The sequence below is a fragment of the Pan paniscus genome, chromosome 9 (assembly GCF_029289425.2).
Source record: "Pan paniscus chromosome 9, NHGRI_mPanPan1-v2.0_pri, whole genome shotgun sequence".
Taxonomy (NCBI): Eukaryota; Metazoa; Chordata; class Mammalia; order Primates; family Hominidae; genus Pan; species Pan paniscus.
Genome location: NC_073258.2, coordinates 45,529,540 through 45,555,131, shown reverse-complemented (window position 1 = coordinate 45,555,131; position 25,592 = coordinate 45,529,540). Strand labels below are relative to the sequence as shown.

Below are 25,592 nucleotides of genomic sequence, written 5' to 3'. Positions count from 1 at the left end.
GGCTTCAGCGATCCTCCTGCCTCTTGCCTCCTGAGTAGCTGGGACTATAAGTGCGTGCCACCATACCCAACTAATTTTTAAATTTTCTTTGTAGAAATGGGGTCTTGCTTTGTTCCCCAGGCTGGCCTTGAACTCTTGGGCTCAAGTGATCCTCCCACCTCGGCCTCCGAAAGTGTTGGGTTTACATGTGTGAGCTACCATGCCTGCCTAAACTTTGTCTTTTTTTTTTTGAGACGGAGTCTTGCTCTGTCGCCTAGGCTGGAGTACAGTGGTGCAATCTCCGCTCACTGCAAGCTCCACCTCCCAGGTTCACACCATTCTCCTGCCTCAGCCTCCAGAGTAGCTGGGACTACAGGCGCCCGCCACCACACCCAGCAAATTTTTGGTATTTTTAGTAGAGACGAGGTTTCACCCTGTTAGCCAGGATGGTCTCGATCTCCTGACCTCGTGATCCGCCTGCCTCGGCCTCCCAAAGTGCTGGGATTACAGGCTTGAGCCACTGCCCCCGGCCTAAACTTTGTCTTCTTAAGCAAGGTAAGGAATTGACCTGATATTTCTCTCCATTCTTTTAAAAAAAAGATCCATGAGGAAATAAGCCAACGAGAGATAAACTTTACTTTTGATTCAACAGCCGTGGGAGAGGATGGACTGGTATGAAGCTCTCCTGGCTCTAATGGCTAAAGGGGAATAGGAAGCACTGATAGGAGGATTGCATTCTGGGCAGAGGGAGAGACTGCAATAGAACACATCTTCCTTGCTAGATGATGCCTGAACATCTGACTCCACTTCTGTTATTTCTTTTTAACTAGCTACAGAAGATGGGAGTATAGGCCGCAGGCTGACAATGTCCAAGAAAGAGCATTTATACTATCTCTCAGAAGCTATACCCATCCCTGAGGGAGAATGCACAGAATGCCTTGCCTTGAAGCTGCAACTGGGAAAGCATGGAAAGAATGGTTCTGTCAACTTATTTTGTTTCTGTTGGTTCCTCTGAATACAAGAGGCATATTTTTCTTTAAGTGCTTACTGTTTAATGTTGCATGCTCAATACAGTCAGCCCAGAAGGGTGAATGAGAGAGGAATGGGATAAATCATTTCCTCAACAGCCCTAGTTCTCCAAGCTAATTCAGAAAAGTCATTGGATAGAACCATGACACTGTATATAATTACTAATTAAAATAAAGTATAACACAATTTCTGCCTAATCTCTCATATTCCTTGTACCCAAACGGAAACGCTCACCATAATTAAAGTTGCCCAAATTGCTGCTATATTTCCCACTGGGAGGGTTATAAATCTGCCTGGCATCTCTTTTTGGTCCTGCTGAAGATTTCTTGGGTGGTGAACCTGAAGTTGTATCTTCACTGGCTCTCTTTTGCCTGTAACAATAGGAAGAACAGCAATTTAAAAACATTCTATTAAGCCAAAAGCTATCAATACATTTATAATTTAGCATATCAGTTAGGAAAGACATCCTAAAGAGGATAATCTCATCAGAAAAAAGGAATTAACATTTGATGTCATCAAATTAATCATAGTTTGGTTATGCAGACAATGTCAGAAGGCATTTACAAGGCTTTAAAATAATCTGAAATATGTAGCTTCACAGACTTACATGCAAGTGACTCACTTTACAAAACCTGTCAGAAAAAAATCTAGTTTTGCTACAGGAATACAAGTAAGGCTGAAAGTTCCAGCGTTGCCTCCCACCAGTTTATTTTTTACAAATATTGAAATTAGATTTTACATTTTAAGTCATATTTCTAATAGTCATATTTAAACATGCTATTATGAATCATTTAACATTGCACCCTTTTGAACAGTAAATGTAACTCGTATTAAGTTTTGATAACACTTAAATTTCTTTTAAATATATTTCTTACCCAATCTCAACCTTTTGTACAGGTTTCCAGGATAGTGTTACTGTGCTCTTATAAGAAGGAGGAATGTGGAAGAGATCCTGCAGAGACAAAAATCAGGCAAGAATTCTAATGTATTTGTTGGTGGCAGGGAGTGGTGGTGAGGGTAGGAAACGAAGACAGATCTTAAAGATTCAATTTAGGAGACAGAGCTTACTGCAACAGAAAATTAAACAGGAACAATTTTGTTTACAAATCACATGTATTACCTCATTAACATAATTTTGTGCACATAACAAACTGTAGTGTAGCTAATTTTTTTCTAAATGTCAGTATACATTTCAGGATAAAATATATCAATATTTATCCACTTTAATAAACAAAGTCAGCAAATAAGTTTTGTTTCGGTTTGTTTTTGCACAGATGCAGTCACCATGGTGCTTTAAGGAAAATACAATGGTGCAATCTGCATGTGCTTTTGCAAATTTTTAAGTGGTTCAAAATTAGAAAAAAATCTAAAGCTTTACTGCCAGCACCATAGGAAAAGTAAAAACAAACAAACAAAAAAACCACTAAAGCTCTGGCTAATCATGTTTCCCCCTGCCCTATGAAATATCTATAAATTATTAATAACGCAAAAAAAACCGTGTAAGATTTAAATACCGAGTGATCAAAGTGGTAGGAATGCAAATGTTTGCTGAATGTGTTAAAATAACCTGGAATTCAAATAATCTAACCTGATAATATCCTCACAACTGAATAAATTGCTAAACACATTTATTCTTAGTAATACTCTTACCAGCTTTACCTTGATTTTTTGTATATAGGTAAAATTCAATAAAAGTAAACTTTTCTCCCAGTTAAAATGAGTATACTAATAAAAAATTGTCCCTGGTATATAAACTTAAGTCCAGTGTACTATATAAATGTAGGGAATTGGCCAATGCAACATGCTTTGAATAAAAAATGCTTGAGGTTTCTAACTGGAGTGATTTTGCATATTATAATGTTAACTGAAAAAGGGACCACATGAAGAGGAAACGACAAATCTTCAATTATAAACATGTTAAATCTCAGAAGACAACAGGAAAATGGCGTATAGTTTGGGGATTCATTAAAATAAAAATGAAGTTGTGAAATTAGATGAGTCTGCCTGGTAGGTAAAGATTGCAAGAAATGTCAAAGACGGATTAAAACATACCTATGTTCTCCCAAAAACAAAAAATTTATCATGTCACATACTTCTACCCAACTTAAAAACATTTCAAGATTTTCAGGTAAGGCACTTGTGATATTATGTAATATATACAGTTTGCCCACTGTGCCCATGGTTCCTGCATCTGTGGATTCAAGCAACTGTGGATGGAAAATATTCAGAAAAAAACTGCATAAAATTCTAAAAAAGCAAAACTTGAATTTACTATGTTGAATCCTTGAGAATGAAGTGATGTGTAGGTAACTGTATTAGGTATGTAAAAATAAAATTTCAGGTTCTCCCAAATTTATTACACCAATGGGAAAAGTTAACTCCTGGAAACCGACTCATAACATGGCTGTTTTCTTCTCTGATGCATGACCGTTGCCTTCCTGACCTTTGTGTTGAGATTGCATGAACCAGAGTCTACTCTTTACTTAAACCTAGACTAAATGAGGGAGATAGAGACCACTGTGACTGTTACCTCTTTACAATAAAATGTTAATCCTCTTAGAGTATAATCAATAGTAGCCAATCATGTATCTATCTGTTAATCAATAGTAGCCAGTCATATATCTGTCTGTATTAATGTATTAATAGTAGCCAGTCATATATCTATCTGTATTAATGTAATCTATCTGTATTAATGTAATCAATAGTAGCCAGTCATATATCTATGTTAGCCTTTGTATGGAAAATGTCATTCTTTTTAGCACCTCAGTTTATGCCTGTATCAGTTTTTGCCCACATAAACAATCCTCATTTTTCCCCATACTAGGAGCACTGACCAGCATTCTTTGGTGTAATTCTGCTCCCCAGATGGCCAATCTCACACTTTATACCTAAATAAACTCTTTTAATTGGACCCTGAGACTTTTAATTATTTTAAGTTGATAAGTATGATAAGTAATCTGGAGATGCTTTAAAGTATAGGGGAGGGTATGTGTAGGTTATACACAAATACTATGCCATTTAATAAGGGTTAATCTGAGGGTTTTGGTATCCATGGGGGTCCTTCAACCAATCCACTTTGGATACAGAAGGCCTGTATTGACTGCATTTTGGTTTTTGTCCATGATTCCTGGCTCACAGCTCCAATAATTCTTGAAATTTCCTAAGTGACTAGAGCAATATGAATATCTTTTGCTAAAACATTTGGCCCTTTGTTACTGTTTCCTGAAAAGTTCCAGAGCAATAAAGGTGAAAGACAATCTTTTATTTTTAAGAAGCATCTTTCAACCACACCTGAGTTTATATTAATGAGGTGATTTTTGGAAAGTCTCTAGATAACCACAGGATAGGGGAGCTGACTGCCTGGGGAACCAACCACATACTTACAGGGTTGGAACTCAGTCCAACCCCACCTCCAGGGAGGAGAAAGGGGCTGATTTAACACCAATAAAGGTTTATCTATCACTGATGGCAATGATTTAATCAATCATGCCTATGTAATGGAGCCTCCATAAAAACTGAAAAGGACTCTGTGTGTGTGTATATATGAGAGTGAGGGGGGTTGGGTGTTCCAGGATGGAATATGAACAAGAACCACACCCACGTGCTGGGAGAGTAGTACACCCCAACTCCATAGGGATGGAAACTCCTGCACTCAGGACTCTTCAAGACCCCTCCCTATGTATCTCTTCATCTGACTGTTCATATGTATCCTTTATAATAAACCAGTAAACATAAGTAAGTGTTCCCCTGAGTTCTATAAGCTGCTCTAGCAATTTAACCAAACCTAAGGTTTGGTTAAATTGTGGGAATCCCCATTTATAGCCAGCCAATCAGAAGCATGGGTAAAACAACTTGGAGCTTGCAACTGTCATCAGAAGTGATCTTGTGGGACTGGGCCCTCAACATGTGGAATCTGATGCTACCTCTAGGTAGATAGCGTCAGGACTGAATTGGAGGACACCCAGCTAGTATCCACTGCAGAATCATTTACTTACTTGATGTATGGGGAATAACTTCCACCCATCTGGTGTTAGAAGTGCACTGTGAGAGTATAGCAGGAGAAACTGACTTTATTCCTATATTCACAGAGCACTCTACACACAGGTTGCTGACCCTATTCATCTCTCTTTCCCCTATACCTTCCTTTAGATAACTTACAGATTCTTGAAAAGAACATTTTCTCATCTGCATGCAGGTAATAAGCATTTGCTAAGTTTAAAATGTTCTTAACACATTGTATCTTCAACATAGACTTGTATCAGCAGTTCAAATAAAGTCAAATCTCACATTTTTATATATGAATTTACTATGCAAAATAATTATTTGTATTTAAGATTTGTAATAAATGGCAGCTATTGGAAACATTTCCTTAGGAGATTAGTATAATATTCTTACCTCTTCTGTGTTTAATGCCTTTTCACTTTTCTACCTGGCACTATGATACTCCTTCCTCAACATCTAATCACTGCTGCTTTTTCTCAAATGCTTCCCTCTCTCTTCTGATACAAACTGCAGCTGACCCTTGTACAACTTGAATTTGGACTACATGGTCTCACTTATACGCAGATTCTTTCCAATACAAGTTACAACTAGTGTGCCTGCCTCTCCTTCCACCTCTTTTGCCTGCTACCCCTGAGACAAGACCAACCCCTCCTCTTTCTCCACCTACTAAATGTGAAGACAACAAGGATGAAGACCTTTGTGATAATCCACTTCCACTTAATATTTTCTCTTCTTTATAATAAAACATTTTTTTCCTGCAGCTTTATTGTAATACAGTACATAATACATATAAAAAATGTGTTAATTAACTGTTTATGTTATTGGTAAGGCTTCTTGTCCACAGCAGGCTATTAGCAGTTTTTTAAAATGATTTTTTATAAAGCCAAATTTAGCATTGGCAGGGGGGTTGTATACCAATTTTGGTGATGCTAATGTTAATAAGTTCTGATAACCCACTACCATTGTACCAGCCAGTGGTTGTTTTGGGGAAGTCAAAAGGTATACATGGGGTCGGTATCCCTAAGCCCTTCATTGTTCAAGGGTCAACTATAATTATTCTGTATCATTTTTACATTAGCTTTAAGGCATACTAGTCCCAATTTTTGTTACTGGCAGGCTACTGCTCTAGGTGTTACAAATACTGTTTCTTTTTCCCATCTGGCACAATACAATTAAGCTGTAACTGTATTGTATAATATAATACAAGTGATGGCTACTTTGTGATTTTTTTCTGGTTCTCTCAGGTTATTATTTTTGTTTAGGCTAGCAGATACTTGGGAAGGGTAAACAGAATTGAAAAGTAATTATGGCTTAACGGAAAGGTATACCCTAGCCTACAGTACAGAAAGCTCTCAATTTATTACATAGTCAAGTTTATAAAAAACAAACACAGAAAAACATTTCATTGTGCTACATACCACATGTCCATTCTTAAGAGTAAGCAGAACAGGGATTTACTGGACATTCAAAAGAACCCAACAGCTAATTAAGACCATTGGAACTTAAGTCGCTGAAATTTCTGAGACTGTATCTATCTGTTTCAATGCTTTGAGCCAGAAGAAGTTTGCATGCCTCCCTTTGTTGGAAGTATCTTATGCAAAACTTTTAAATAAATAAATGTATGATTTTATGGTAACTGCAGAAATGTCACTTGGTATTATAGACTTACCTTGATTAAAACATTGATATTGTTTGTTATTTTCAATGCAACGACTTTAATCTTGTTCTACAAAGGGAAAGGAAAATTAAGACAAACTGCCAATAACTTCTATGAGGCATAATCCATTCTGTCATAGAACTAGAGTAATTACACTTCTCTATCAGAATCACTTCTACAGTCTTTACAGAATTCCTTGGTTTAAATCTATAGATAATGCGTATTCCTATTGCTTGACTCTAAACAAATCTAGATGTAGCAAAGAAAGCAAATAATCTGTGTTCCCTTGACAGGTTAGAATGTAGCTAAAAAATGAGTAAGGTCACATGCACATAGAAGTTGTTTTAAAATAAATCAGTTTAAGTTATAGGAACACAATAAAAATCTAAAATATTTCATTAGGACTGGGATGAAGACTGTTAAATTAGGTGAGATAAGGGAAAATGAAAAACTCCCAACGCAAGTCTATATAGTTTGGTATGGAACTAGCAGTTTATGAAATGTGAGCCAGTATTCTTACCTCTTCTGTTTTTAAGGCCTCACCCGTTTTACCCTGGAGAGCTAAGCGAAGTTGTCTGATATAAACTTGCAGACCCCGTGCAAAGTACTGCAGCCTAAATGAAAATGTATTTGTTAATTACCAATTCATCACTTCAATTTTGTTTTTAAACTCAATCTTATACTACAGCAAAATGATCCTAGTGCAGAAATGGTTACATGACCAGTAAATTAAAGAACAGAATTTTAAGTTGCTTGTTTCTGATTAAGAGCTTCATCAAGTATCAAACTTCTGCCTTACCACACAGTAGAGGACAGTAACAGGTAACACATGGCTCAAGCATTTCAAAATTTAAGATGTGAATTTGTTAATGGAACAATTCAATAAGCAGTGTCTTTGTGAAAACTATTTACATTGACTTCTCCAGTGCTGCTTCTCCAGTAACACTAAGGTATTATTAATAACAACAGCTACAGTTTACTAATACCTACTATTTGCCAGGCACCATGCTAAAAGCTGTATATTCATTGTCTTATTAAATTCTTACAACTCTATGAGGTAGGTACTATTATCACTTAACAACTGAGAAAAATTTGGGGGAGCTAAGAGAGGTTAGGGTACCTGCCCAAGATCATAAAACAAGTAGGAAGAGCTAGAGTCCTTTACCCCCCATGGATTTGTTAAGTCATTTCTGTCTTTTTAATTTTTTTTAAATTTTACTTTTACTGTTTCTGTTTTTAGAGACATGATCTCATCGCCCAGACAGGAGTGCGGAGGCATGACTGCAGCTGACCGTAACCTCGAGCTCCTGGGCTCAAGTGAGCCTCCCATCTCAGTGTTGCAAGTAGCTGGGACTACTGGTGTGTCACCACACTCCGCTAATTTTTTTAAAGTTATTTTTTATAGAGACAGGATCTTACTATGTTGCCTAGCTGGTCTCAAACTCCTGGTGTCAAGCAACCCTCCTGCCTTGGCCTCCCAAAGTGCTGGGATTACAGACGTGAGCCACCATGCCTGGCTCATTTCTGTCATATGTTTACAAACATGCCCATTTTCTGAACCCTCCAATCTGTATCACTGGGGTAAGGCAGGATGGGGAGCTCTCATAGAACAAAAGCACAACCCAAGGAACTTCAAGATAGCTACCACCTTTGCCAAGGATTGAGCCACCTCAATCATATATCACCTGATTTTGAAATCTTTGAGCTTTTCTGCATTCAGTTTGGCTGTTAAGAAATCTGGAAGTTTTCGGCCCAACTGGTGAAAACTGTACAACAAACATTCCACATAACTGAACTGTAGCTTGGGTTCTTCATTACCAGCATTCTCTCCATTTTCTGCCTCTTCTGGAGGGAGGGGCATGTATTCCTAAGAGAGAAAAATATACAGATGTTTGCAATCTGCTCTACATATTCAAATTATAAACAGATATTCAGGGAATTATAGTGCATGTTTTTAAGACATGGAGCATTAAAAACTACCAAAACCAGACATTTGGATTTCTTTTTTACTTACTGGATCAATGCTCTAGCCTGTCAACGCTCCATATTAACCTGTTACAGCTGCTGTTACAGCTGCTATTAATAATGAAGATTAATGTAGCTATCATTTATTAGGCACTTACAGATAAAGGCACTGATGCTCTGAGAGTTAGGGTAACCTTCCCATGGTAACAAAGTTAATAAACTAAAGAGTCAGAATTCAATCTAGATTTGACATCAAATGCTGATGCTCTTAACAACTATACTATGCTTACTACAAAAATATTTTCTGAACGTAAGTCCATATTGTTTAAGTACTGACTCATTACAAGTGAAGTACTGCCAATGGCATTCAGTAGCAGTGCTATAACAACCCAGTAAGTTACATCTGGACGAGTGCCAGATGTTGATGACTCAATTCATGCTAAGGACCTAATGCTTATCACTGTGTTAGTTATACAAATACATCAAATAAGAAAATCACTCAGTGATGCTGATAATGATTTTATCAGATGGCCTATTTTCTCCCTAATTATAAGAAACACCAAGATTAAAACAAAGTAGACAACAACATGTGGCCTAGGAAGCTAACAATACTTATTAGGATTATTGTTTAATTGAAATTTCAAAAACTGGTTCTTGTAATCTAGAAATTAATACTAAATTAGACTTTGAGCTATATACTGACTATCCCATAAGGAAAGGAAAAAGTTCTTACCAATAACTTATCAAATAGTTTCCTTAAATTTGTTTCTAGTTTTTCCATGTCACCACAAAATGAACTCATCTCCGCCAACAATTTCAATACCTAAAACACACAATTCACTATTACTGTTTTTTTGAATAAGCAAGGGTTATGAAATGAGAGTAATTCTAGATAACGATTTAAGACTTTATTTTCAATTATGCTTTCACAGAATCATAACATTTGAAATGGAAGAAAACCTTAGAGACAGATGCAGCCCAATATTTTACTGTGAAGGAAAGTAAAGGTCAGAGATTATGTGACTCGACAAAGTCACAGGGTGTAAGTGGCAGGGCAGACCCTAAAACCCAGATCGCATGATTTCCAATATATCTGTGAGAAGAAGTATGGAAAATAATACATACGACACTTTCTGCTACAGGTTAATGATTGTGCTAATTACAAGGCAAAAATGATAAATATATTAACTATAAACACACACTTAGTAAGAACTCTCAACAGCTAAGAACTAATTACTCATGGTTAAGGTGGGCCTCATTTCCTGTTAAATTTAGTCTCTGGATACTTACGCAAAATATTCGTAATGACCACTATTCTCAAGGTTCATTCCTGCATTTCCCAATCCCAGTCTGATGGGCCTAGCCCAGCACATTTGAAGCAAACTACCTTGTCAGTGCACAGTGAGATTCTTCTCTATCCCAAAGACCCATGAGGGAAATGGCACACGCATTTCCATATTTCAGTCCAATTCAATAATCACTATTGGGTGCTTGATTCAAAATCAAGTTTTGTGCCAGATTCTGGGGATACAGAGGTGAATCAGATTAAATGTAGGGAGAGATTATAAACAAATGTAAAGTATTACAGATGCTGTGAAAAAATGTTTACATACATTACAGTTGAGATACAAAGTTGGGAGGGGTAGTGAATTCTATTGAAGAAGGAATAAAGGATATTTTGTGTTAATCCAGTTTAAAATTGGCTCTGTCAGTTATGGATAGAAATGAATGAATTAAACACCTTATTTAAAAATATTAAGGCTACAAAAGTAGAGACTGACTATAATAAAACTACAGGCAAGGCTTTCCCATTGCAGCAAACTTTAATTGAATCCATGAAGCAGTCCTAATGCAATTAATTCTGGTCTAGGGAGATTACTGGCTGGCCATTACCAGACATTTAAACTGTTCCCTTAGAAATCAGATCTAAGTTAGTGGTTTACATTTTTGTTAAAATATAAGAATGCTTTATCAGTGCTAAAGCTGAAATTTTTGCTTACCTCCAACTGTATATCAAGACCTTCCACTGGGGTAGTCAAGGTACCGAGGTTAGGGAGAACCTGCTCACAGAAATATGTCACAAACCTTGTGGAATGGACATTTTTCTGTAAGAAATCCAAAGAAAATGCATTGTCAAAAAACAAAAACAAATATTCGCTCAAATATTATAGCAGAATTTCATTCAATAAATGCTGAGCGCTACAGCATCAAGTATTCTGACTACAAATACAATACAGTGCACACCCCAGCATGCCCCAGATATAACCTCAATAGGTGATCTACGAAGGGGCTTCAATAAGTTCATGGAAAAATGGAATAAAAAGATAAAGAATAAAAAATATAAACTTTATTTATCAACATAAGCTCCATCAAGGTCAAGACACTTTTGCAGGCAATGATACCAGTCATCTCTAAAGAACTGAGGGTCCTGGGAACTTAACCATGTCAATGCAGTCTTTTTTATACTATTAACCAAAGAAATGTGGGTGCCCTTTAAAGATGTTTTTTAAGATTAGGCAACAAAAAGAAATCAGAAGGGCCCAAATAAGGACTTTAAGGTGGATGCCTAATGATTCCTCATCAAACCTCTTAAAAAATTGTCCCTGTTTGATGAGAGGAATGAGCAGGAGCACTGTGGCGGTGGAGAACTCTGGTGATGCTTTCCTAGGCGTTTTCCTGCTCAATCTTTGGCCAACTTTCTCAAAACAAGCTCATAATAAGCAGACATTATTCTTTAGCCCTCCAGAATGTCAACCAGCAAAACGTCTTGAGCATCCCAAAAAACTGCCATAGCCCTTCCTCTTAACTGGTCTCTTTTTGCTTGGACTGGGCCCTTTTCACTTCCTGGTAGCCTGTGCTTTGTCTTCAGAATTGCACTGCTAAAGCCATGTTTCACCTCCTGTTCCCATTCTTCAAAGACATGCTTCAGGATCTTGATCCCACTTGTTTACAATTTCCACTGAAAGCTCTGTTCTTGTCTGCAGCTAATCTGAGTGCAATGGTTTTGACACTCATCAGTAGGAAGTTTGTTAAACTTCAATTTTTCAGTCGGAATTGAATAAGCTGAACCAACTGAGATATCTATGATGTTGGCTATTGTTTCTGCTATTAATCATCGGTCTTCTTCATTTAGGGCATAAACAAGATTAAATTTTTCCTCGCAAATTGATCTGCTGCAATGGGCTTTGACGTTGTCTTGTCCCTTCTTAAAATGAGTGATCCATTTGTAAACTGTTGATTTCTTTGGGGACATTGTCTCCATAAACTTTTCATAAAGCATCAATGATTTCACTATTCTTCCACCAAGCTTCACCATAAATTCGATATTTGTTCTTGCTTCAACTTTAGCAGAATTCATGTTGCTCTGATAGGTGCTCTTTTCAAACTGATGTCTGACCCTTCTTAGTTCCTCAAACTATATCCTGTTCAGACATGTTATAAGTACAAGTTTATTTTGGTGAAAAATGTTTTGTAATCCATGCGTAGTTTTTTTTTTCTTTCATAATACGCATTTTCCAGGAACTTTTTGAAGACCCCTTATATACTTTACTGCAAAGTCATCTGGAGCATTGGAACATCTATACATTTTGATCTCTTCCTTGATTCTCTGGTCAAATCTGGGGCATGGCCAGGCATGGTGGCTCATGCCTGTAATCCTAGCACTTTGGGAGGCTGAGGCAGGTGGATTGCCTGAACTCAGGAGTGCGAGAGCAGCCTGGGCAACATGGCAAAACCCCATCCCTACTAAAAATACAAAAAATCAGCTGGGTGTGGTGGTGCTTGCCTGTAATCCCAGCTACTCGGGAAGCTGAGGCACGAGAATTGCTTGAACCTGGGAGGTGGAGGTTGCAGTCAGCCAAGATCATGCCACTGCACTCCAGCCTGGGGGACGGAGCGAGACTCTGTCTCATAAATAAATAAATAAATGAATTGTGGACATCTTTTAGTGTTGGATTTTCAGACTGCACATTTCTCAAAAGGGATAATTCTATTACTTAATTTTTTTTGTAGAGACAAGGTCTTGCTCTGTTGCCCAGGCTGGTCTTGAACTCAGCCTCAAGTGATACTCCCACCTTGGCTCACAAAGTGCTGGGATTGGGATTACAGGGACGGGCCACCACGCCTGCTCTAGGATAGTTCCTTTAAATTGTGTTTTTCAAATGAATGTATGCACATCCCAGAAGATGCGTGGCCTCAGGAAACACAAAGCCTGAGACAGAATGCAAAATTCTCATGACTTTCAAAAAAAGTCTCTAGGAAGACTTAAAAAAATCTATTGGCCACTCATGGTGGCTCACACCTGTAATCCCAGCACTTTGGGAGGCCAAGGTGGGCAGACTGCTTGAGCTCAGGAGTTCAAGACCAGTATGGGCAACATGGGGAAGCCCCGTCTCTACAAAAAACACAAAAATTAGCCGAGTGTGATAGTGCATGACTGTAGTAGCAGCTACTTGGGAGGCTGAGATGGAAGGAAGGCTTGAGCCTGGGAGGTAGAAGCTGCAGTAAGCCAAGATCGTGCCACTGCACTCCAGCATGAGTGACAGGGCAAGACTCTGTCTCAAAGGAAAAAAAAAAAATTCTCTCTTTCAAGAAAGTTTCTTGCTGCTTTGGGTTCTCACCAACACCACTGTGGCCTTCATAAACACAGACCAAGCATCCCTCATCTGAAAATCCCAAATCTGAAATGCTTCAAAATCCAAAACTTTTTGAGCACCAATGTGATGCTCAAACATCACGCTCAAAGGAAATGCTCATTAAAGCATTTCAGGTTTTGGATTTTTGAATTAGGGATGCTCAACCAGGCACAATGCAAATATTCAAAAATCTGAATACACTTCTGGTTCCAAGCAAGCATTTCAGATAAGGGACACTACTGGAAAGGTTTAAGGGGAATGTTAAAGTGAGTATTTATGGAAATATATATATAGCTAATAGAGTAATCAAAATACCGGGTGTGTAAAAATAAAGAGCTCACAGAGAAGAGGGGTACTGCCTGCCGAGTGCACTGTAAGAGCCTGTCCACACAGTCAGGATCCGAGGGATTGAAGGTCTGTTCTAGGTCGGCCTGTTCAGCCACCAACTCTACAAGTTGCTGTCTTCCACTCACTGTCTGTAAGCTTTTTAACCCAGACAGTATCTTCATAAATAGAACAAATTCTTCACCAGTCACATCTTCTAGGACCTGGAAAAGAGACAATTCAGAATAAGAGTATGTTCATCATTTGAATGGGACAGATCAACACTGAAAGAGAATAGCTAATTTATTTCAGTTACTAAAGTCAGTTTGTTATTAATGCTTCCAAAATACTGATGAAAAGGCAACTTCTAGCTTCAGTCAATTGAGCTTCAGTGTAAACCACGCATTCTCCAAGGGGGCAAAAATTGGTTCTTAGAAAATGTTACTTTTTTACGTACAAAGCACAGATATACATGTAGTACCATAAACAGATATACAGTGTATATGTGGCATTAAAATTTCATGGGAGAGCAGTTAAGAAAAAAAAAAATTAAAAAAATTGGCTATTTAGGGGAGTGACTTTAAAAAATGGTTGGAAAAATTCTGTAGCAAACTGTTGAATCAGATTGTTTCCTATATTTAAAAGCAGCCTAATTCATATTAATATGGTAATTGTTGTACACAAAATAGGTCACCTTGCAAGTCTCATGTTAAATCTTCCATATCAGTGGGTCTAAATCTTTCTATTCATGGACCAAAAAAGCTCACAATCACGACATACTCTACCAGATTACAAGCTGGGGCATAGGTAAAATAGTCTGATACTCCCAGCTAAAGATCTACTTTTTTCTCACTGAAAAATAATCTTATCAATAAGGAAGTGGGTAGTAGTAGTCTGAAATTTCTAAAGCCTGAACCATAACAGTGATCACATGCTTTAGATAAAATGCTGAATCTTCTGTAACATATTAAAAAGGTAAACTATTCCCAAACTTTGGCACATTAAGATGAGTGAAAAGTTAATTGTGACGCACCTTGCCAATCTTAGCGTCTACAACTATGCTAGATGCTGGGAGCAAAGACAAGCATGGTCTCACCCTTGAAGAGCAGATAGTGTCAAGGGCTAAGGTGACAACAGGTCATTTTGATGTGATGTTTCATTTTGAAATAATTTAGAATACTATGAGAGAGTATCCTAAAATGGAAGGGAGGGGTAGGACTTAGGGAAAGTTTCCTGAAGGAGGTGATTTGCAGAGGTTGCACACATTTTAAGGACACTACCACGAAAAGTTTAAATGTAATCAGATTCCTTTAAATTACCAAATTGATTCATCATTACCACCGACAAAAGTGCTAAATTCAATCTAAGAAAAACTTACAAGTTCTATGGTGGTTCCAATGGGATATATGATATATCATTTTATACACAAGCCACACATAACATTGACGAATACTGCCAATGTCTAGTATGCTCTTTTGCTTTAGAGAATTTCCACCAAATGAAGACCAAAGCTCACCTTTTTGGATTCAGTTAGTATAAGCTCTTCCACTTCCTTTGTTAAGACTTCATCTGGTAAAGTCTTAAGTTTTGTAGAAAGGAATTTAATTGCTCGTTCTCTAACAATGTCCTCTCCTTGAAGTATTTGGCTGAACAACCCACCTAAAGTCCCTGCAAAACAAAATAGTTGCCTGTAGCAAGTCAATTCTATAGTGTAATGGTGTTTTCCCATTTAACTCAATTTATAGTATTTCTTCTCAAATAAGTTAATGAACTTCCCAAATATCATCCTCATTACTAGTTAAAAGTAGTCTGAAATTTCTACAGCCTGAACCATAAGAGTGCTTTCTTCATGAAGACATAGTCAGCTTAAGCATGACTTTCCTTTTTTATCATTACTAATAATAAAACCCAGGTATTTTGGAAGAATTTCTTGAAAGTGTCAAAAGGAGTTCTTCCAACAGATTTCTAATGGAAAAACGTGATCTGTTTTTGCAGTTATTTCTGCTTGTTTTTCTAGTCATAAACATCTTGACCTAAGGAGACTTTTTTCACAATACTTAGAATTTTTATGAAATAGAACTCTGGGTAAACCCTAGAGTTTATTCTTAATGAGTAACACCTAACTTTGTGATTCTGTAAGACATCAAACACAATTCAGAATAAGAACTGGCCTTACCTTTTGCATCCATTTTAAATATACTTAATAGGGCATTGTTCACTAGGTTAAATTCTGCAGAGTCATCTGGATAAAGAAAAAGTGGCATAATGAATATAAAACAAATTTAAAATATCATCTGCTTCAGTTTCAAACTTGATTCAACTTAGTTTCTCAAGGTTACATTGACAGGAAACTTATAACTTAAGCCATTCCCTCAAGTACCAAAAAGATACGTGTTCCTTCTAAGTTGAGAACCCGATCTGGCATGCCTGAAAAACTTTTATTAAGATGCTGCAATTATGAAACTACAGGAAATTGGGGGAAAAATTATGATACATCAAAATGCCCAAAAGAATCTAGTCATTACACCTTCATAACAGAATTAAAAACAAAACAACACCAGGAATTAGATAACCAGAAATCATTACACTTTAACTACTGAATGAAAGTAGGAAATTTAATCTCTATCGGAGGTAGGACCTCCAGCTCTCCTGCACCCCATTTAAAACCTAAAAACAGAGTCAACATTTCAGAAAGAAGATATATATTTAGAGAAAAAGGTAATAATACATTCCCTTACCTGTCTGCAAAAGTTGCGTTAGTATATCTGCCACTCGAGGAAGATTTTCTCCAGTGGCAAATTGAGGCAGTTCTTTAATTGCTTGACGTCGAATCTGGGCATGATTTCAAACAAAAATTAACCAAATACTATCACCTTTAAAATAACAAACAGCTTTTTCTTTTCTTTCTTTTTTTTTTTTAAAGACAAGGTATTGCTCTGTTGCCCAGGTTGGAGTGCAGTGGTGCAACCATGGCTCACTGTAGCCTTGACCTTCTAGGCTCAAGAGAGCCTCTTGCCTTAGCCTCCCTAGTAGCTAGGACTATAGACGCAAGCCTCCACGCCTGGCTAATTTTAAAGGCGGGTTTCCCTATGTTGCCCAGGCTGTTCTCGAACTACTGGGCTCAAGTGATCTTCCCACCTCAGCCTCCCAAAGTGTTGGGATTACAGGCATGAGTCACCAGGCCCAGCTGCAAACTCAACTTTTTAAGAATACTAAAACCACAGAGAAGCCATCATTAGGGGCATACGAGTAACAAAAATATGAAACAGCAGATTTCTAGCAGTTTTAAAAAGAATTTGCTCCAATTGGCCGGGCGTGGTGGCTCACATCTGTAATCCCAGCACTTTGGGAGGCTGAAGCAGGTGGATCATGAGGTCAGGAGTTTGAGACCAGCCTTGCCAATATGGTGAAACCCTGTCCGTACTAAAAATACAAAAATTAGCCAGGCGTGGTGGCACACGCCTATAGTCCCAGCTACTTGGGAGGCTGAGACAGAAGAATCGCTTGAACCAGGGAGGTGGAGGTTGCAGTGAGCCAAGATTGCACCACCGCACTCCAGCCTGGCCAACAGAGTGAGGCTCCTTCTCAAAAAAAAAAAAAAAAAAAGAGATTTTGCTCCAATTTAATATTCAAGTTACACAGAATAAAATATAAAAAGGGATGTTAACAATGTCTCGCTGAAGGAGACAGATTTGAGATTATAAACAACTATTTATATGCTAATTATACGCAACTTAGGTTTTTACTACCTATGGGCTTATAATATAGTATTCCTAAAAAATGGCTACTGTGGCAATGTTATACCTAGTAACTGTTTACTTTAGAATTTTCAGTATTGACTACTAAATACAACATTTGTGGCTATATTCTGCATGTTTAATTCCAAATACTGATCTTGGCTTATTCGATTTTTACATAAAATATGTACAGCGGGCCAGATGAGGTGGCTCACGCCTGTAATCCCAATGCTTCAGAAGGCCAAGGTGGGAGGATAGCTTGAGGCCAGGAGTTTGAGACCAGCCTGGACAACATGGCAAGACCCTACAAAAAAATTAAAAATCAGCTGGGAACGGTGGTCTGTGCTACTTGGGAGGCTAAAGTGGAAAAAAATGCATGAACCCAGGAGTTCAAGGCTGCAGTGAGCTATGGATGTGCAACTGCACTCTGGTCTAGGCAACAGAGTGAGACCCTGTTTCTATTAAAAAAGCAAAACAAGTATAGGGTTTATATCCAGCAAATTCTGCATGAAATGTTGGCAATTCGCTGTTTCATCTGAAAAGACAAGAGCTAACGGCTGAATATTCTTAGGAACCTGTGTCAGCAGCCAGAAATATTACCGGTTAATTCTGTTCCAAAAAACCCCCCAAAAACCAAAAAAACAAAAACTATTTCTTTTTAATCTAGTAATCCTATTCACTTATTACACATACCATTTTTCTGCCATGCAAAATATATAAGGGTAGTGAAACTACATTTTATGATATAACACTTAATAATTTAAATAACCAAGTAAGCACAAATTGATTAAAAACAGTCTAATTTCATATGCACAATGAATAACAATCTATGAAACAAGATGTGAGCCACAATCCATTTTTAACAGTGGATAAATGATAAGCGAAACTAAGTATTTTGAGATTCTATGCATTTTTCATAATTTAAAGGTGTTGAAAAAGGCTAATACACTTTATCATATGTAAATTTAAGCCTGGGTGTGATGCCATGCCAGACCATACCGTAGTATTTTATTGTGTACTCTGATATATCAGATTGCTACTCCAATTGTATCAGCCACATACAGAAACATCTGAAAGATTGCTATAAAGTGTCATTCATAAACTTACAGATACATCTTCATCCTCACAGAGGTCTAACTGTGCATTGATAGCAGAATCAGCCAATTCTGGAAAATGCTTAAAGAATTTCGGAATAAATTGAGCTGCTAATCGTTTTTCCTTAGTACCACCTTTCACACCATCCAATATCACTTGATAGGCATCTTTATGCTGAAATAAAAAATAAAGCAGGAAAGACACATGATTTTGAAGGATGGGAAGCAAAGTAAAAGACCATAACAAACATGTTAGAGTGTGCTTTAAATTTTTACACAGGCTAAGAAATAAAGCTGATTTTGGGAGGTTTACTGCTTAAACTGACACTTACCTTCCCAATTCCGTTCTCCCTCCATCTTTGTTTTATTTTTGAGTTGGGGGAGACAGATGAGTCTAATTTTAAGTGGAAAAAGCAAATGTGTTTGTTAATATGCCAATACTTCTTCATTCTAGTGATTATTAACTCTGGCCATGTGACTGTATCATGCTTAAAAAATTTGTAATGGGCCAGGCGTGGTGGCTCACGCCTGTAATCCCAGCACCTTGGGAGGCCAAGGTGGGTGGATCACCTGAGGTCAGGAGTTCAAGACTAGCTTGGCCAACATGGTTAAACCCCGTCTCTACTAAAACACAAAAATTAGCCAGGTGTGGTGGTGTGTGCCTGTAATCCCGGCTACTCGGGAGGCTGAGGCAGGAGAATTGCTTGAGTCTGGGAAGCGGAGGTTGCAGTGAGCCGAGATTGCACTACTGCACTCCAGCCTGGATGACAGAGTGAGACTCTGTCTCCAAAAAACAAAACAAAACAAACAAACAAACAAACAAACAAAACAACTGTAATGATGGCCAGGTGTGGTGGCTCATGCCTGTAATCTCAGCACTTTGGGAGGCCGAGGTGGGCAATCACTTGAGCTCAGGAGTTCCAGACCAGCCTGCCCAACATGGTGAAACTCCCTCTCTCTAAAAATACAAAAATTAACTGGGTGTGGTGGCAGACATTTGTAATCCCAGCTACTCAGGAGGCTGAGGCAGGAGAATTGCTTGAACCCAGGAGGCAGAGGTTGCACTGAGCTGAGATCGCACCACTGCATTCCAGATTGGGTGACAGAGCGAGACTCTATCTTAAACAAGTAAATAAATAAATCATAATGAATACCATAGAATTCACAAAGAATTGCACTGTATTTACTTAAACAAAAATTTACCTGTTTCTAATTAGCACCTTGAAGAAGGTGAAGGGAATACATTCCAGAAACTTAGCAATTCCAGCCATGTTAGGAAGCGCAGTTTGATTTTACCTCATAGCAGTATATGAAAGCCATGACAATTCACTCCATACAGCCAGACAATTTTGGATTAAGATGGACTCTAATGTCACATGTTTAAACCTTTTATTGGAACAATACACTCAAAGCTCATGTTTCCTTAAAAAAAAAATCACAAGTGCTATCCCTCAAATACTCATAATGGGAGGAATCAATAAGTTCCCAATTCTCCTTAAGTACTTGCCTCCAAACCAGTCCTTTTATGAAATGACACTGATAAAGATGGTAAATAACAGTAACAAATACAGAAAGACTACACACATATATTGTTTGGACATATGAATAAAACTTAGTAACTGGAAAAACAACTTAAAAATTATAATCTTGACCAAACATATACACAGTATAGTATTTATTATGTATAAGGAGTGTTCTAAGTGCTTTAGACACATGAGCTTACTTCATGCCATCAAGCGGGGAATGACCAATAAATATCCAATGAACTACAGAATTACCAAATTTATTTTACAGTGATTCTTTTTTGTCGATAATGCTATGTTAAGTGAAAAAATAAAGCAGGATGCAAAGTTACAAACAACTCCCAAATAACAGAAATTTCTGTGAATAAGGTTAACTTCTTCATGAAATGCAGATATATGAGTCTTCAGGAGTCATCACTGAAAAGTGTATTATAAACACATCAAGACCCCGTCTCTCCAAAAAATATAAAATTAACCAGGCATGGTGGTGTGTGCTTGCAGTCCCAGCTACTGGAGAGGCTGAGGGAGGAGAATCACTCGAGCCCAGGCGATAAAGGCTGTGGTAAGCCATGCTCGCGCCCAGGAGTTAGAGGCTGTGGTAAGCTGTGGTCACGCCACTGCACTCCAGCCTGACAGAGCAAGACCCTGTCTCAAAGAAAGAAAGGTGTATGACATACTTTTCACCGCAAACATTAAAAAAAGAAATCATGCTGACTTCTCTACCACTTTACATTCCTGTGGTTTGCCTCAGACTTCTAGGCAGGCTTCATAAAATCAAAGTTTGTTCTGACACCCTTACTTTTTGCAGGGTATCACAAATCTAATTTTCTTTAACTCAAACTTACTCATAAAGCCATTTGAAGAAACTCCTTACACTGTCCAAAATTAAATGAAAAAAAAAAAAAAAACCCTGCTTAAAACAAAACTTCCTTTTGCCAAGAAAAAAATATTAAATCTGGAATCAAATAAAAAGGAATCATTAACAATACTTACTGAAGGTCTACCAGGGACTGAGTGATTCCCTGTCTATATCACAATAGGTGTTACTACTATTCTTATCTTTTAGATGAGGAAACTAGGGCTCAGAGAAGTGAAATAAATATTTCCACATATTTTTGAGGGATTACAAACTTGGTTGGTCAGTGGTTTTAGCTTAATCATACAAAAAACCCTACTACAAGAGTGGTTATTTCATGAACTAAAAGTCCAAGAAGCCTACAAGCGAACCCTGCAAAGCTAGTATACTCAATGATTGAGAGAACAGGAGGAATCAGGGTTTCAGCATTATACAGATCTAATCAGCCCCACTGCCGTGGTCCTTTAACAGGTGTCGGATACATTTTTTAAGATTTTGACTACATAATATAAAATTAAGTATCTATATTTTAAAGTAAGTAAATTCATAATAATTTGAAACAGAATTTTAAATAATGGTGGGCCACAGCTTGCTCTATTATGGCTAGTCAGGAGCCCTGGGCAGAGTGCAGTGGAAAAGGAGATCAGAAACGTAAAGGAGCACACAAGAGAAGAGTGAGACCTGAAGGAGTAGCAGAGGCAGAGTGGGGGAAAGGCAGGATGAATGCATAGGCAGAACGTGGCGGTTACATGAGAAGATGATAGGACTGGAAGATTTGAGGTATTAAATAATTCTGCACTTAGAATTTGTCATCTGCAGTTTGCTTATTAGAATATACATGCTCATATATGTATGTATGTGTGTGTGTATGATAAAGTTCCCTTTATCCATTAGAGATAATCGGTGTAAATGGTTTTTCTTTTCTTTTGTAAATGGTTTCTCTGTTCCTTCTTTCAATACATTTCTTCAGCTATGAAAAAGAAATGCTTACTGAAGGGCAAGGTACAGTGCAAGAAGAGAAGCAATAAATAAATAAATAAATACATAAAAGGATTTAACCCTTGAGACGTTATAATTTAAGTACAGAAATAAATAAAATAAAATACAAGTCTGAAGCATTATTAATAAGTACATCATGCCAAGGGGTTCAAAAAGAGGATTTGATCTGCTTTGGGGAAATTAGCCGATAAAACCTCAGACGGCTTGTGTTTACCCTTATATATTTAGAAGGCACTACTCTGAAAGGAGTATTGACAATAATGGGGAGGGAATAGTCTGTAGCGGCAGCAATCAGAACAACTGTAGTGCTCACCTCTCTGGTAAAGGTTGATAATCAAAGTAAAAGTTAGAAGGAAGTCAAGACTGACAAACTTGAATGCAGTCTCAGAAGTATCCAGACAGGTATTTGCCAGGAAACTTAGTACTGATCATAAATCTCTCATAAGTTGACATGAAAATCAGGCTTTGCTACATCAAGAACATGAACACGGTTTTCTCTCCTTAAAAACAAGTGAAATGGTGTCCTCTCTACTAAGTTGGCTTTTGCCTTTGTTAGTTAAAATTACAAGCAATATCCTAAAACCTACTGTCTTTTTTAGTAAGTGATTTTAGGCATTTTATCTAAAAGGGGAGAAGTATAACCCAACAGAGCAGAATTAGTAGGCATTATCTTCGGTTCTCCTAAAATTCACATTATTTGAGCTGCCTGAGCTAACCACTACATCTCATTATGCAGAGATACTGTTTAAATAGTTGCTTGACAGTTGTCAATACAGAACGCATTGATCACCCATAACCTACAGAGAATTGTGTTAAATTTCAGTGTCCAGCCGGGTGTGTGGTACATGGTAGGTGAAATGTACGGAATAAAGCATGGAGTCCTCATTAAAGTGTAGACAAAGGTATCCTTTTTCGTTTTTCACAAACTTGTCTCTAAAGTACCCTTACTAAATAAAGAGTAGATTTTTGCTGTGAAAGACATTTTGACCCCTTGGGGAGAACTCTCAATTCAATCTGGTTTTTATAAAGATGACATGAGAAGGAAATGCAAGCAACTCTCAAAATTAGAGTAGGGGATGGGACAGCATTATGTATACGGTTTCAAAGGTTTCTTAGAAGGATTCCTGACACAACCACTGGTGTAGCTTTCACCCTATCCCCCTACTGATATGCAACAAAGTCTAACGTAGGTAGAACAATTTGCTAAAAGTTACCCAACTAAGTGACAGATAAATTATACGATTGAGAATATCTTCACTACTAGTTCTTTTTAGGATTATACGATTGAGAATATCTTCACTACTAGTTCTTTTTAGGAACAACAAATTCAAACTGATTGACCACACATAGTTTGTATCTTTTTTTTTTTTAAATTTTTTGTTTGAGATGGAGTCTTGCTCTGTTGCCCAGGCTGGAGTGCAGTGGCCCGATATCAGCTCACAGGAACCTCCACCCTCCGGGTTCAAGCAATTGTCCTGCCTCAGCCTCCCAAATAGCTGGGACTTCAGGCGCATGCCACCACGCCTGGCTAATTTTTGTATTTTTAGTAGAGATGGGGGTTCACCATGTTGGCCAGGCTGGTCTCGAACTCCTGATCTCAACTGATCTGCCCATCCATGCCCCTTAAAGAATTGGGATTACAGGCGTGAGCCACCATGCCTGGCAGTTTTCATCTTCTTAATGAACAGAATATTCCTCCTTCACAACCGACCTACACACTCTATCCACAAGTACAGCAGAACATCCGTATACATTTCTTACTGATAAAAGTGAAATTCCCTACTGACAGGGAATGAAGGAAAAAAAATCATTTGCTATTTCAAACTGGTATATTCTTAATTCTAGATTAAGCTACAATAAATCTCCAACATGAAATTTTTTTTTCGTTCAGCTCAGAAAGGTCCTATTTGAATTATGCTAAGAAAAGGGGACGGGAAAGGTACTCCCACGACTGTTAATAGACTAGAATCTTCCACTTTCTCCAAGAAGGGATGGGTAAGCAGAAAAATCACAAAGTTCTAAGCGCTGAAAAGCTATGGTGTGGGATTTCTAAAACAATGATCAAGGTTACCTCCAGGACAGCCTGGTTCTTTTCCCAAGAACACACATACCCAACCACTTATCAAGTTCAATGTACTCCAGTACTTGAAAACTCATACAGGGAACAAATGACTTGTATGGATAATTCAACACTGCTGAGAAACTGTGTATCGGGGGCAAGCATCGTTAAGAGAGCTCTTCCAGACAACTCCATTCAGAGCTGCGCACTCACACTCTCCTTCGCCCAGCCCTGTTTTATTTTCTTCAAACGTGTTTCATTAAAAAGAATAAGTTTTAAAAAAAAAAGCCTTTTTTTTTTTTTGAGACGGGGTCTTGCTTTGTCTCCCAGGCTGGAGTGCAGTGAAGCGATCTCGGCTCACCGCAACCTCTGCCTCCCGGGTTCAAGCAATCCTCCCACCTCAGCCTCCTGAGTAGCTGGGATTACAAGCGCGTGCCACCACGCCCGGCTAATTTTTGTATTTTTAGTAGAGACGGGGTTTCACCATGTGGGTCAGGCTGGTCTCGAACTCCTGACCTCGTGATCCGCCCGCCTCGGCCTCCCAAAGTGCTCGGATTACAGGCGTGAGCCACCAAGCCGGGCCTCACAATGCCTATCTTTCTTACTACACTCCCTCCTAACTGTACATTCTGGGAGAGCGCGGACCTTTCCATCTGTATCTCCAGCGCTCGGCACTCAAAAAAATGTACTGAATAAACGAAACCGTGAGCCCTCATCAAAGTCTGGACCAAAGAGTCCCTCTTCTGTTTCTCACAAACTTCTGTCTCCTAAACACTCTTCTTCAATTAGTAGCAGAATTTTGCCTCCCCCCCTCAAAAAAACACATCTTGACCTCATGAAGAAAACTCCCGATCTAATCTTGGAAGCACTGAGCTCCACCGAAAAGGAGAAAGGCTTAAGAGAATCCTGTAGAGAAAAGCTCGTGAGAAGAATTAACGTGAGCCTGAACGGGCTGAGTTAGGTTACGCCACGGTGAGAAAAGGCTGGGCAAGGGAGGCAAGGAAGCCTGGAACCCTGGGGACCGCGGTCTCCCTGGTGAAACCAGAGTCTACACTCCCAGAGAGGCCCACCCCGACGAGACGGCCTGAGGAGGCTAGGAGGCCCCGGGAGGATGAAGCCGCAGCCCCCGCTCGGCCCGGGGAGCGCGGCGGGCAGCGCTTTCGAAAGGCCGCGGAGCGCCGGGCCCTGCAGGCCGCCCGGGGACTCAACTCACCTGGCCCACTTGCTCCGTGGCATCGGCCAGGATGCCATAATTGCGGTAAAGCTCCTCTACTGTCGGCATGGTGAGCGACAAGCCCAGGGCCCGGTTCCGCTATCCTTGTCCTGACCGGCGCCACCGCCGCCTCAGAACTTCTCCAAACCCACTACCCGCACTATTACACCTCCAGCTGCCGCCAGTGCAGCCGCCAGTCACCGCGCACAGCGCGGCTGCGCCCCCGACGTCTACGTAAAGACGCGCACGTCGGGAGCGGCCTTCAGTAGACCGCCCCCCACCCCCGCCACAATGCGCCTCCGCGGTTTTTGTCGCCCTCTACAGCCTGGAGGAGCAAAAAAGCGGCAAGGATGATTGAATTAGCTCACGCCTTTTTGAAAGCTTGAGCTTGGCTGCAGGCTCTCCATGGAAGGGGTGTGGGTGGGCGGGGAAGTTAATACAAAGACAATTGCGTTTCTGCCCTTAGAAGATCTTACATATGAGAAGTCACAAATGGTTTCCTCCTGATTCAAGGAAGGTAA

At 38.9% G+C, this 25,592-nt stretch overlaps 1 protein-coding gene across 2 annotated transcripts in view; it reads right to left on the bottom strand.

Annotated features, from left to right (window-relative positions):
• The window catches only part of API5 (apoptosis inhibitor 5), a 32,589-nt gene extending 7,272 nt beyond the window's left edge, over window positions 1-25,317 (bottom strand). The window contains exons 1-13 of one of the 2 annotated variants that reach the window (XM_008967972.3): window positions 25,072-25,317; window positions 18,435-18,596; window positions 16,329-16,422; window positions 15,767-15,832; window positions 15,107-15,258; window positions 13,608-13,814; window positions 10,633-10,737; window positions 9,366-9,455; window positions 8,353-8,534; window positions 7,188-7,281; window positions 6,680-6,736; window positions 1,884-1,960; window positions 1,243-1,379 (exon numbers count right to left, since the gene is read on the bottom strand). In XM_008967972.3, coding sequence (XP_008966220.1) covers window positions 1,243-1,379; window positions 1,884-1,960; window positions 6,680-6,736; window positions 7,188-7,281; window positions 8,353-8,534; window positions 9,366-9,455; window positions 10,633-10,737; window positions 13,608-13,814; window positions 15,107-15,258; window positions 15,767-15,832; window positions 16,329-16,422; window positions 18,435-18,596; window positions 25,072-25,140 — 1,492 coding nt within the window. In that variant the 5' untranslated portion in view covers window positions 25,141-25,317. The remainder of the gene's footprint in view (window positions 1-1,242; window positions 1,380-1,883; window positions 1,961-6,679; window positions 6,737-7,187; window positions 7,282-8,352; window positions 8,535-9,365; window positions 9,456-10,632; window positions 10,738-13,607; window positions 13,815-15,106; window positions 15,259-15,766; window positions 15,833-16,328; window positions 16,423-18,434; window positions 18,597-25,071) is intronic. The other variant, XM_003815090.3, reaches the window with a different exon arrangement.
• Between the last annotated feature and the right edge of the window lie 275 nt (window positions 25,318-25,592).